The 12,915-nt window shown below is 40.8% G+C and overlaps 1 protein-coding gene across 2 annotated transcripts in view; it reads right to left on the reverse strand.

Annotated features, from left to right (window-relative positions):
- The window catches only part of nagpa (N-acetylglucosamine-1-phosphodiester alpha-N-acetylglucosaminidase), a 40,907-nt gene that overhangs the window by 19,324 nt on the left and 8,668 nt on the right, over positions 1-12,915 (reverse strand). For both annotated transcript variants that reach the window (XM_031319152.2, XM_031319148.2), the window contains exons 3-4: positions 11,570-11,837; positions 2,970-3,109 (exon numbers count right to left, since the gene is read on the reverse strand). In XM_031319152.2, the coding sequence (XP_031175012.2) occupies positions 2,970-3,109; positions 11,570-11,837 (408 nt within the window). The remainder of the gene's footprint in view (positions 1-2,969; positions 3,110-11,569; positions 11,838-12,915) is intronic.

Genomic DNA, 12,915 nt, shown 5'->3' on the forward strand with positions numbered 1-12,915 from the left:
AGCTAATTCGGCTAACTGCTAGCTGAGACAGCATGTAATAACTTTAAAAGACCCTCAAAATAAAACTTGAAAATAAACGTTGACATATATAACAAACACCTAACATATATAACAGCTGTTACGTCAGTTCTACTTTACTTGTGCTCATTTAAAATACAATCACTCAATACTTGTCTTTATTGTTATTACTGTGAAGTCTTAATTTAGCTGTAGCCTGCTTTTCCCATTACGTTTGAGTTAACGTTATTTTAGACTGAATCTAGCTGTCAGCTAGCGGTTAGCCGAATTAGCTGTTAGTTAAACTAACGTTAGCTTCCCGGTGGAGGCTAGCCATAGGCTAGCGTGGAACAGATCGTGCAGGTCGTATCCTCGGTAAAACAGTATTATCTTGCGCATGTGCAGAACGGATCGTGCAGGCAGAACGGATCGTGTACCGACAGATGGATGGATGCTCTCAGCCATCCCCTTGAAAACCTCTTCCTCTTCAGCTAGTTGACTTCTGTTCAAGTTCCCCTCGTTCCATGTAGAGCGCCACCTCGAGGAGCCATGATGCAGCAACTCTGGGAGCGGGGAAATCTATTTAAAGTGCCTTATTTTATTAATTTGGCACGAGCGTATCGATTCTCGTATCACACGAAGAAGGACAACGATATGTTGCCGTGTCGATATTTTGTCCCACATCTACTTAAAACAGCGAGGAAGGAAATATAACAGCCGATTCCAAACTTTCCAACAGGAGTGTACATCTAGTATATAATATTATACTAGATAAGCAATGTTTTGATTTTTTAACATTTCATTTTCAGGGGATGTCTTGACATCTTGTCTTTCCTGCTGCTAATGCTAATTTGAAGGAGTACTCGTTTTACATGTGTTCAAATAAAGAGACAATATAGAGACAATAATTGGGAAAACGGGTGAGAGATAATCAAAAAGTGCGTCCCCAAACAAAGAAACAACAAATTAAAAACAGAAAATAAAAGGGAAAAACATTGTTATGGACTCAAATAAAAAACACATACATACATTTTTCTGCATTGAAATAAATGTCTTCATTCGACTGTCTTTAGTGGGCCATGAGTCCATAAAGTTTATAAGTTGCAGCATTATGTAAACGATGACACATCAGTTCTCGGAAAGCTCATGCTCGTTTGTTTTATAACATGTCTGTAATAATAAAGGTGTATGCACTTCTAAAAGTTGATGTGAACTTTGGTTTCACTCGTCCCTGTTAATCAAACATGGCAGTGTCGGGTCACAGACGAGTGTCTGTGTTATGCAAACACGGCACGGCAGCGCTCCGAGATTAAGTTATTAAGTTACACTTAATAAGTGCTGAACTGAAGCTGATCCAGTTGCTGTGCTGAGGTCTGGTTAACTGATCCTGGACAAGGGGAGAGGGGTTTTTTTGGAAAGAAGGATTGGTGAGTTATTGTAACTCGGTCTGTTGAACTGAAGTTCAGGGGAAACTAGTGCTGGGCGATATGGAGAAAATCAAATATCACAATATTTTTGACCAAATACCTCGATATCAATACAGCAACGATATTGTAGTGTTGACTATTGGTGCTTTCACTAAATATTTACCCAATGAGATTTTTGATAAATAATCATCAGTAATGTGGATATAATGTCTAAGTGGGTAAAGGCAAATAACAGAACAGTTACAACAGTCTGGTAAGTTCAGAAAATGACATCACTTTACTGTAATGCAGCCTTTAAAACCAGGAAAAGACACCACTTATGCCATATTACGATATCCAAACTTTAAGGGCCCTGACACACCAACCAGACGGGCCGACCGTCGGCAGTAAAGCCAGTCGAACTGATCAGTCGGGTCCCGAGGTCCAAAAAGTGCCTCAGAACACACTGAGGCGACGCCGACTTGAGCGTACTCTCTGCGCGTGCGCGAAACGTAATACGTCTCCATAGCAGCAGGCTCTGTATTGTTTCCATTAACAGTCTGATTATTTCCCAGAAAATGAAAACCGGCAGCTGATTGGACGACCGCGTCACGTGGTTCTTTTTTCTCCGGAAATACACAGCCAGACTGTCATGGCGGCTTGTTCAGAATACGATCTCCTATTGGACTAAAATAGTTCACCGAAACGTGTTTCTGAAAACATTTTAAGAGAGAAATAGGCCGTGCAGTTGCTGAATCTGTCTTCATTTCAGATTGACAAAGGTCAGTTTAAAAGATTTTCGTCAGATTTTGAGAGACTCATCCGCTCCCCATTTCCGGGTGAGTCCCGACTGCCCTGTCTCCGACTGAACATGTCAGGTCGGCCAAAATGAAGGCTGACGGCTCCTCGGACGGCCGACGGCACGGGACACACCGAACAGACTCGAGTCACGGACCTCGCCAGACGGTCCGACGCCCGATTATTGGGCTGGTGTGTCTTCTCTCTAAGACGATATCTAGTCTCATATCACGATATCGATATAATGGGGGGGTCTCCAACTATCTAGGGAGGTCCCGGGACATGTCTGCATGTACTGAAAAAAAAGAAAGCAACATAAACATCGGAAAAAGTGACAAAAAGGTCAAGAGGCAAAAAAACTAAAAAAGGTGACAAAATTGTCCAAAAAAAAAAAAAAAAAACATTGGAAACATTTTCCAAAAAACACTACTACAACAAAAACGTTGAAAAATGCCGGCAAAAATGGCAGAAATAAGCGACAAAAACCTCATAAAAGGAACAAAAAATTCGGAAAAAGCCCAGTTCTGATAATTGGGGGGGGGGGGGGCGGTTGTAACCTGCCATCCCCCCGCAAAAAAACGTCTCAGTTTGACTCAATCTTAACCCCAGCTTTAGTTGTTATTCTGATTAATTCTTCCCTCGTTTCTTAAAGACGGTCGGCTTCCGTCGTGTTTGATTGGCCAGAAACTTCGCCGACTCTTCCAGACTACAAACCCTGCTGGCTGACAGGAAGCTGTTTCATTGGGAATGTGAATGTACAGTACGTACCCGTCTCCTGCGTCTTGTCGCACTCGGCCTTCAGGCTTTGGTTGATGTAAACCTCGCCGTTCCTCAACAGCCACACCACACCGCTGACCAGCTGGACGAACGGGTTGGACTGGTCCAAAACATCCTCCTGTGACAGATACCTGGAGGGACAGAGCAGCAGGATGGTATTATTGCCATTTAATGAAGATTTTATAACCGTGCAATTCAGTAATAGGCTAGCACTGTGGCCTTATGGACGGAAATATCAGTCTGTCCAGTGTTTCCTTTAGGATATTTTTTGCAGTGGGGGCAGGTCTGTCCGAACTATAGGGCCCTTAACATCTACAACAGGTCTACAAAATGAATTTTACATTGCATGACGTTTTTAGTGGAGCTGTTCGTTTAATAGTCGACTCGGAAGAAAGCGAACGTTTTGACAATAAACTCCATCAACACAACAGTATGTGGAGTTAAACTGGACGGGCCCAATAACCTCTGAATAGTTCTACTTGTTGTTAAATTGCAATGTGAGCAGCAGCCAACATTATGTCGGCAAGATAATTTAAAAGGCAACCGCGACTACATTGTGCGTCTGATTTCTATTTCTGATACCGTGGTGGCAGAAATTTTGCCATGGCTGGCCGCCACTACAGAATCAACACAGAGGAAACACTGCTGTCGGTCCAGAACTTTGGTCCAGACTGAAATATCTCAACAACTATGGGATGGATTGTGGGGATGTAACGATGCATCTTGAATCAGTTAAAAATGGATATAAATGTGTGAAGATTACAACCGGTTGAAATAAAAAAATGAATCGCGATGCAATTTTTAAATGTCCTAGAGCGTAATCTACTTTAGATTTCACTTGTTTGACTTCAGACGTTACTACGCCTCCTTAGTTTATTTATTTGAAGAGATTTTTTTCTATTTACTTAGTGATTTTGATTTGGGATTTGTAAGAGGACACATCTGTTATTTTGCACAGTTTATATAAATAAAGGAATATTTCTCACTCATTTGTCTGCAGCTCATTGTTAAAAAAAAATGCTGAGAAAATCGTAACGTGGCGAATGGTAACTTGAGTGTATCGTTACATCCCTAATGGATTGCCGTGAGATTTAGTGCAGACACTCGTTTTCCCCTTAAGATGAATTGTTATAACTTTGGTGATCTTCTGACTTTTTTTTTTTCTTTTATCTAGCTTCATGATCAGGTCCAAACTTCACTTTGATACCCTCCGTCCATAGACCGTCAACTATTTAAACACCATAAAAATAGCAACAAAGAGAGCTGCATTGCATGCACTGAACGAACAGTGAACTTTCCCCCCGTTACTCGGCAGACAAAAACCCTCTAATTTCATAACAACAATTACTCCTTCAGTTAGTTCATACCAGCAGTACACCGCAGCTCTTTGTCTATTATTTTGACAACTTTGAGCCAAATCCAGTTGTTCAAACTGATGTGTTGGCAGCTGCAGGAAGCCACAGGTGCAGTTACACAACTCTGATCGCTCGCTGTGACCTCTCTGGCTATTTTTACTCCTATAATGTTACCTCCACTCAGGCTGAGGAATCCTTACCTTACATGACCCAACCTTAAATTAGCAGCTGGGTCAAGCAGCCCAAAGTGTTTCTTTTTTTGGTTCATCCAAAACAAGTGACAATTAATTGTTAGTTAAAGCTATAGTGCGTAGATTCTGTCGCCACCATGAGGAATTCTAAGTAATGACAACAACAGTGTTGATACAAGCCTTCCGTCATCACGTGATTATCTTCACTCGAGTTTCTGCGCGCGAAAGTCGCCGGACGCCACAATCTTCTGAACATAGTCATACTGAGAAACACAGAGAGAGTTGGGTGGAGCTGATAGTCTTAATTAGCTTTGTAGCAACTCATTTGGCGACGGCTCGAATGTAACGGACGTTCATTAATATCAAAAAGTTACGCACTAAAGCTTTAAATTACATCAAAAAGAATATACAGTACACTTCAAAATATCAAACATATCTTATTTTTTAAAACATTATTTAAGATTCAGCATCCCATTTATCATAATCTACATCACCTACTTTCCAAAATAGTATTGTATTAAGTGATGTGCGTATAAATGCCCCTTTTTCAACTCAGAAATCTGATTTCTCATAAATGTATACACATATGAGTATGTTTAGTTTAGTTAATGTAGGTCATTTGTAACTTAACTTTGTAACATTCAATACACTTGTAATAAACAATTAATGAACATCAAATGAATGCTTTTTCTCGCAGTAAACACAAATCAAAACATAAAGAGATATACACTACCGGTCAAAAGTTTAGGGTCACTTAGAAATGTCCATTCCACTCCATTCCAGACAGAATACCAGCTGAGATCAGTTGCATTGATTTTTTAAACAGGGCAGCAGTTTTCAGATTACATGATGTGCTTACATAATGTCTAAAGGGTTGTGAAGTGGCTGAAGAAACGCTTGAAATCCATGCTTTTTGGTCTAAAAGTCATACCCAAATTAAAAGTGGTACAGCTCCCATATACTCTGACACTCTGGGGTGAGCCTGACATCATTGGAAAGGTGATTGATCAATCTGTTGACTATTTTCTCGATTAATCAATTACTTGTCTGGTCTCTAAAATGTCAGAAAATGGTGAAAAATGTGGTTCAGTGTTTTCCAAAAAGCCCGAGATCACGTCCTCAAACATCTTGTTTTGTCCACAACTCAAAGATATTCAGCATCTCAACTGCTTCCTCTTCCTCACTGTGACTGTGTGTGTGTGTGTGTGTGTGTGTGTGTGTGTGAGTGTGTGAAAGGTGACTGATGTGGGTGTGTTTGTATATTTGGGAAGTGTTGTATTTTGTAGTTTTTTGGCTTTTTTCTTTGCACTTTTCAAATGGAAATTAAAAACACACAGACATATCTGTAGAAACAAAATCCATATAAAATCCATTTTTGAGTCTTTTGGCTTTGGATTTTTTCTGTAGTAAGCTGAGACATGTGGCTATGGCCTTGTGTTGTCTGTATCTCACCAGATGTGTTTTCTAATCATTTTACAGATGTATGACTTGGATGGAAATAAAAAACCTCCATTCTAGCCTCTGTAACTCTGTCACTAAGGCCTAGAATCACCCTGACACACTTATAACAGAAACTTGAGAGTGTTACCTTTCCAATGATGTCAGGCTCACCCCTGAGTGTCAAAGTATATGGGAGCTGTACCACTTTTAATTTGGGTATGACGTTTAGACCAAAAAGCATGGATTTCAAGCGTTTCTTCAGCCACTTCTGTCTACAACAGTCGAGAACCCTTTTGACATTATGTAAGCACATCATGTAATCTGAAAACTGCTGCCCTGATTAAAAAAACAATGCAAGACAGAACACCAGCTGATCTGAGTGGGGGGCTGATCTGTAATGCAATATCTACATTGCCCATTATCAGCAACCATTCATCCAATGGTCCAAAGGCACATTATGGTTAATAATCTGATATCATCTTAAAAGGCTAACTGAGAAAACATTGGAAAACTCTTTTGTACTTATGTAAACACATAATATAATCTGAAAACTGCTGCCCTGATTAAAAAAATCAATTCAACTGATCTCAGCTGGTATTCTGTCTGGAATGGACATTTCTAAGTGACCCCAAACTTTAGACCGGTAGTGTAAAAGATATACAAGAAACAAAACAGGACCGAAAAGACATAGGCTGAAGCCTGAGCTTATTAAACCTACCCTTTAAAATGTATTTATTTTATTAGGACAATGCACAGTAATCAACATTTCTGTAAATGCGCCAGACGGCTAATATTCAACATGAACTATTTTCATTCATGCAAAATAATCAAAGATGTATGCTCGCAGATCCACACCGAAGATGGTGCTGAGCCAAAGGTAAGCAAATCATGAAGCTGAACAATAAACACACACTGCAGGCAAGGCTCCAACGTCCACTTATTATCATATACAAATTAATTCATATCTGATCTGTGTCGCTTTTACCGGGAAGTGAAAACAAGGCACAACTGTAGCATCACACGTTGGCATTTTGTGGATGAAGCAATATTCTCTTTTCTAAACTAGACGTTTGGTTATTAGCAGTCTTAGCAATCAGAATCAGAAAACTTTATTAATCCCCTCAGGGAAATTATTTAGTTGCAGTTGCTCACAGTCACATTCAAGGTAAAATAAGAGTAAGAAACAAGCAAGTCAATAAGTGTATATAGTAAATAAGTAACGTATCTACAATAAGACATAAATAAAAATGTTAAAGTGTTCATATTATGCTCAGTTTCAGGTTGATAATTGTATTTAGAGGTTATATCAGAATAGGTTTACATGGTTTAATTAAACCATATTTTTGTTGTACTGCACATTGCTGCAGCTCCTCTTTTCTCCCTGTGTGTTGAGCTCTCTGTTTTAGCTACAGAGTGAGACATCTCACTTCTGTTCCATCTTTGTTGGGAGTCACACATGCTCAGTAGCTAGGTAAGGACTACTAGCCAGTCAGAAGCAGAGTATGAGGGCGTGCCCTGACAGTACCTAGGTAAGGACTACTAGCCAGTCAGAAGCAGAGTATGAGGGCGTGCCCTGACAGTACCTAGGTAAGGACTACTAGCCAGTCAGAAGCAGAGTATGAGGGCGTGCCCTGCTAGCAGCTAGGCGACCATTATAACGTGTGTTCCAAAGTGACCACGTTTGTCTCTGAAGTAAAGGCTGGACTACAATAGAGCTGTTTGGAGCAGTTTGTGAACAGTGTTTTCTGTTGGAGATGGTAAGTCCCTTTGGGGGGGACTTTGGGCTTTTTCACTTTGTAAACCTATAACGTGCACAAAAAAGATATATAACACAATAAAGGAAATAAAAACGTTAAGTAGAAGTAAGTGAGATTGGGTTACAAGTCAAATTAGGTTAAAAAGATTGTTTTAATGCATTGTACAAATGCGATTGTAGTGCAGGGTACAGTATGAATACAAGTAGCAGTGGTGAATAAATACATAACACTTTTGTTCATGTAGCTGATAACTATTGCAGGAATTATTGTACATAATTGTCCAAGAACATTGCGATGTGATGTGGCGACGCGTGATGTGAGACCAGTTTTAACTCTAAGCGTGTGAGAGGGAGGAGTTCTATAGTTTGATGGCCACAGGCATGAACGAGCTCCTGTGGCGCTCTGTGGTGCATTGTGGGTGTCTGAGTCTGTCGCTGAAGGTGCTCCTCAGTCTAACCAGTGTATTGTGGAGTGGGTGGGTGGGTGGGAGGAGTTGTCCAGGATGGAGTGTACTTTGGACAGAATCCTCTCAAAGTATACATTTTATTTAGGAAATGTAGTGGAGTAAAAGTGAAAGTTTCCAGAAATATAAATAACAAAGTAAAATACATATACGTAAAAAAATTCTACTTAAGTACAATCACGAAGAATTTGTACTTCGCTCCATTACAACGCTGGTTATTAGCCGGACGCCGGACACGTTCAGGACAACTAATGACAGGTTGTATCAAGTTTTCAGTTTAGTGTGTGTGTGTGTGTGTGTGTGTGTGTGTGTGTGTGTAAGGTGTATACATGTTGATTTTATTTGAGCTTCTCTTTCTCTGGGTGTTTGACTGTTTGACTGTTGCATCATGCAGGGACTCTAGACAGAGTTTACTGACCTCAGGTATCAAACAAACAGGATAAATTTACTTCTTCATGGTTTACAGAGAAAATGGGTCAGCATGTGTGTTTGTTTGCGTGGTGTGCAGGTGTTGACCTTGCTGTGGCATTATACACATCCAGTTCTATCCCTGTGGAGGATTCAAGGAATTACTTATTTCTCAAGATATTTCTCAAAATCTGCCTTTCGTTTTTATTTAAAGATTTTTTTGGGGGGCATTTTAGGCCTTTATTTGTATAGGATAACTTAGACTTGAAAGGGGGGAGAGAGAGAGAGAGAGAGAGAGAGGGGGGGGGGGGGAATGACATGCAGCAAAGTCGGAGTCGAACCCGTGGCCGTGGCCGCTGCGTCGAGGAGTGAACCTCTCTATATAGGCGCCTGCTCTACCAGGTGAGCTACCCCTGGCGCACATCTTTCTTTTTTTTTTTTAAATGTTGGGTGAATGTTTAGTGAGCAGTAGTTACATTTGTTGTGTGTTTTTCATCAGTTAATCTGAAAGCAGGTAAATGTTTAGACTGGTGCAACAGTGAGTCACGTTGACATGAACACATCATCCGGGCCTGTTTTTCAGCGGTTCATTAAACTGAACACAATGTTATAAGTTACTGGTCCGTGCAAACAGGAAGTCACTGATTTGCAAATGTGGTTTACTTCAGACAAAAAGGACAGCAGCACAGTCAAACGTGAGGAGAGATGACGGTTCTGAAACGTGAGATCAGGTGCAGAGAGGCGGAGAGACGGAACTGGAAGGAGTTTGAGGTTATGCAAAATGTTTAAAGATGGGTGAAGATAACTCTCCTGAGGAATGTAGGCCGGTGTCTTATCAAAAATAAAAGCTGCTGGTGTGCCAACTGTTGTAATCTGGCAGCTTCTACTCAGTGAAGAAATCTTGTTGTATTTCCAGGAATGTCTTTGTGCCTAATATGTGTAAACTAGCTTTGTGAAAAAAAAAAAAAAAAGCTTTTAAAAAGTCAACATTGAGATTTATTGTATTTCCAGGAATTGCTTTGTGCCTAAACCCAAAAGTCCACCGGGCATGGCTGCGGTGCGTTCCGGCGACAATCAAGACGATGCTAGTTATTCCACCAGCCGCGACGCAGCACTACCAGAAGTGTGCAAGAAGTGGCTCTCAGCTAAAAATAAGCACCAGGTCTCAGTGTTGTAGTACTCATAGTAGTCAGTCTTGGTCTTCAGACCACCACCTAAGCCGAATGAATGTAAAATGACTGTCAGCATCAAAACTAACTAAAAGGACTTTTCCTCAGATCTAATGATTGTAGTCGATGTCTTTAAGCTTTTTGAGTGTTATTCATGTTCTATCTTATGGCGTTATATATGTGTCACATTCCTGAGCGAGTAATTGTATGTTTTGAGCACAGAGAACTATATTTTGCAAGCGCATTACATTGCATTTTGAACAGAAATGTACACTCGCAAAAAATAATTAAGTTTGAGTAAACAAAAACCTATTTCGTGCACAATAAATGTATTTGCATGTCTTTCTCTGCTCGCAGGTAGACGCTGCTGCGCTCCGGTCATGTCTCCCTCGCTCTCAACCTCTTCTCTCTACGCGCTCAACTCTAGACACGCTCGCTCAGATTTTCACAGCGTTACAAGTGTGCCACAAAACCAACCAATCGCAGAATCAAAAGGTCAATTCTGATTGGCGAGCGAGCGTGTCTAGAGTTGAGCGCGTAGAGAGAAGAGGTTGAGAGCGAGGGAGACATGACCGGAGCGCAGCAGCGTCTACCTGCGAGCAGAGAAAGACATGCAAATACATTTATTGTGCACGAAATAGGTTTTTGTTTACTCAAACTGAATTATTTTTTGCGAGTGTACATTTCTGTTCAAAATGCAATGTAATGCGCTTGCAAAATATAGTTCTCTGCGCTCAAAACATACAATTACTCGCTCAGGAATGTGACACATATATAACGCCATACTATCTGCCCTAGCTTTTCCACTGTTTTAGACACAGATATGGTGATAATAAAGGTCCAAAATGATGAAAAATGAAAAACGTTTTCTTGAGGGAGTACCCTAAACCCCCGCCAAATAGTCTTTCACAAACCTTGGGAAAACACTTGATGTTGGCCAATTTAAAAACCTTAAAAAAGCCCAAAACTCTGTCTTCCCTGTCTACACATCAACAATTAATACTGAGTTTTTGAACATCTTCACCCTGGAGGGAGTTTTCTGAGTATGCGATATTTTGTTTATATTGTGGAGCGCTGCGTCCCGTCCGTTGGCTGTGTGGCTTAGTTGTGTTTGATTTAGAGCTTGAAACGCTGTAATGATCATCATTTCATTGGCCAGTTACCGTGGTTACCGTGCCACTTGCACATGTTGGTGCACGTCAGCGCACGGGGCCACTACGTGACAAACCCTATGGAGCGGACCACGTGACGTGTGTGCATATTTCAACAGAGTGACAGTGTAAGTGATGAAATAGATAGAGACAACAAAAAGGAACAAATCAGAGAAGGGAAAGAAAAGTTGTGTCCTGTTCTCTTTATATATATATTTTTATACTGTCCAACCAGTAGAACATGTCCTGTTCTGTAGACATGGTCCTTATTTATATATTTCTTCATGTTGGACCAGTCCAGTATGACTGTCAGTTGAAATAAGCCTTGTGTTGTATTTGTTATCAATCTATATTGATGCGTTTTCCCATAACTTTTGTAATTTTACATGTTTAAAAATATCTAAATTAATATCGATATCGCAATATCACATTTTGTCAATATTGTGCGACTCCACCTAAAACGCAGTTTGTGTGTGTACGAAAGGCCGAAACCCAGAGAAAAAGCTACGTTTAAAAAGAATATCTTTGTAGGTTGTGGACTAGGTAAGTCAAATGTTGCTTAAACTTTGGGAGCATGGTTGGAGTTGGAGTCCAATTATTTGTGCCTTAAAAAAAAAAAAATCAGTGTCAGAGTTTTGTCACAGTTGGGTGTCTTACCCGAACACCAGGGTGCCGTCCTTCCTGATGCCAAACTGGGCGTTCTGCACCCCGCCGCTGTCCTGCACCATCCTGCCGTCGCTCACCACGTTGCCCAGACACCGGCCTGTTGATGTGCTGAAGAAGCCGGCGTTCTGGGCGTACAGACACCCGGCAGCCTCGGCCGTTTCCTCCACCGAGACCCTCTGTTTCATCCCGCAGCCGCCCGGCCCGCCCGGCTCCAACACTGACAGCGTCCTCAGAGGGTCCTGGACCGCCGTTATGTGACCTGGCATGATGTTTCAGGGACAGAGAGCCAAAACTAACTAGAGCTGCAAGGATTAGTCGATCTGCAGAAAAATCCCCCCCAAAAAAACGATGCAATTGTCTGCACTTTAGACTACATTACATGTCATTTAGCTGACGCTTTTATCCAAAGCGACTTACAATTGCTACATATGTCAGAGGTAACCCGCCTCTGGAGCAACCAGGGGTTAAGTGTCTTGCTCAGGGACACATTGGTTGATGTATCGGAGTGGGAATTGAACCCAGGTCTCCCACACCAAAGGCATGTGTCATATCCACTGCGCCATCACCACCCACTTGTCACCACTTTGTCAATCAACAAAAAAATGATTAGCAAATTAACCATTTGAGTCGGTTATCGAGCAAAAATGCCGATCATTCTCTGTTTCCGGCTTCTTAAAAGAAGGTGTTCTGCTTTTTCTCTGTATATCTGAATGTCCTTTGGCTTTTTGGACTGTTGGTCGGACAAAAAGAGACGTCAAAAGATGTCACCTCGACTCAATTTTGTGACATTTTCATAGAACAAATGACAAACCACGGAACAACCAACAGACTGATAATACAGAAACTAGTTGGTTATCTCTTTTTGAAAACGACAAAAGTGCAAAGGTGTTATGGACTGACAAAACACAACATTTAAAGACATCAGCTTGGACATTTTTTACCTATTTTCTGACATTTTATGGACCAAACGATTAAAATAATCGGCAGATTAATCGACAATGAAAATAATCATTAGTTGCAGCCCTAAAACAAACAAATCGGAACTAGAGTATAAAGAGACACCACTATTACATCAGCTTCTTCTGAGTTACTGTTTTATACTTTAAAAACAGCGGTGTAGTCTACGTGATACGCAGGTATACGCAGTATACCCACTAAGAAAGCTCCAAGATTTCCATATACCCACTTAAAAATGCCCAATGACACGCAACAACATACTTTCCATTATATTTTAGATATATTTTGAATTGTCATCTGTGTTTTTCTTCTTGGCATAGGCTAAATAAAGGTATTTCCACCGTAAATTGGTGAATAAAAGTTATCCGTACGCAGGAAAT

The sequence above is a fragment of the Sander lucioperca genome, chromosome 10 (assembly GCF_008315115.2).
Source record: "Sander lucioperca isolate FBNREF2018 chromosome 10, SLUC_FBN_1.2, whole genome shotgun sequence".
In the NCBI taxonomy this organism is placed as follows: domain Eukaryota; kingdom Metazoa; phylum Chordata; class Actinopteri; order Perciformes; family Percidae; genus Sander; species Sander lucioperca.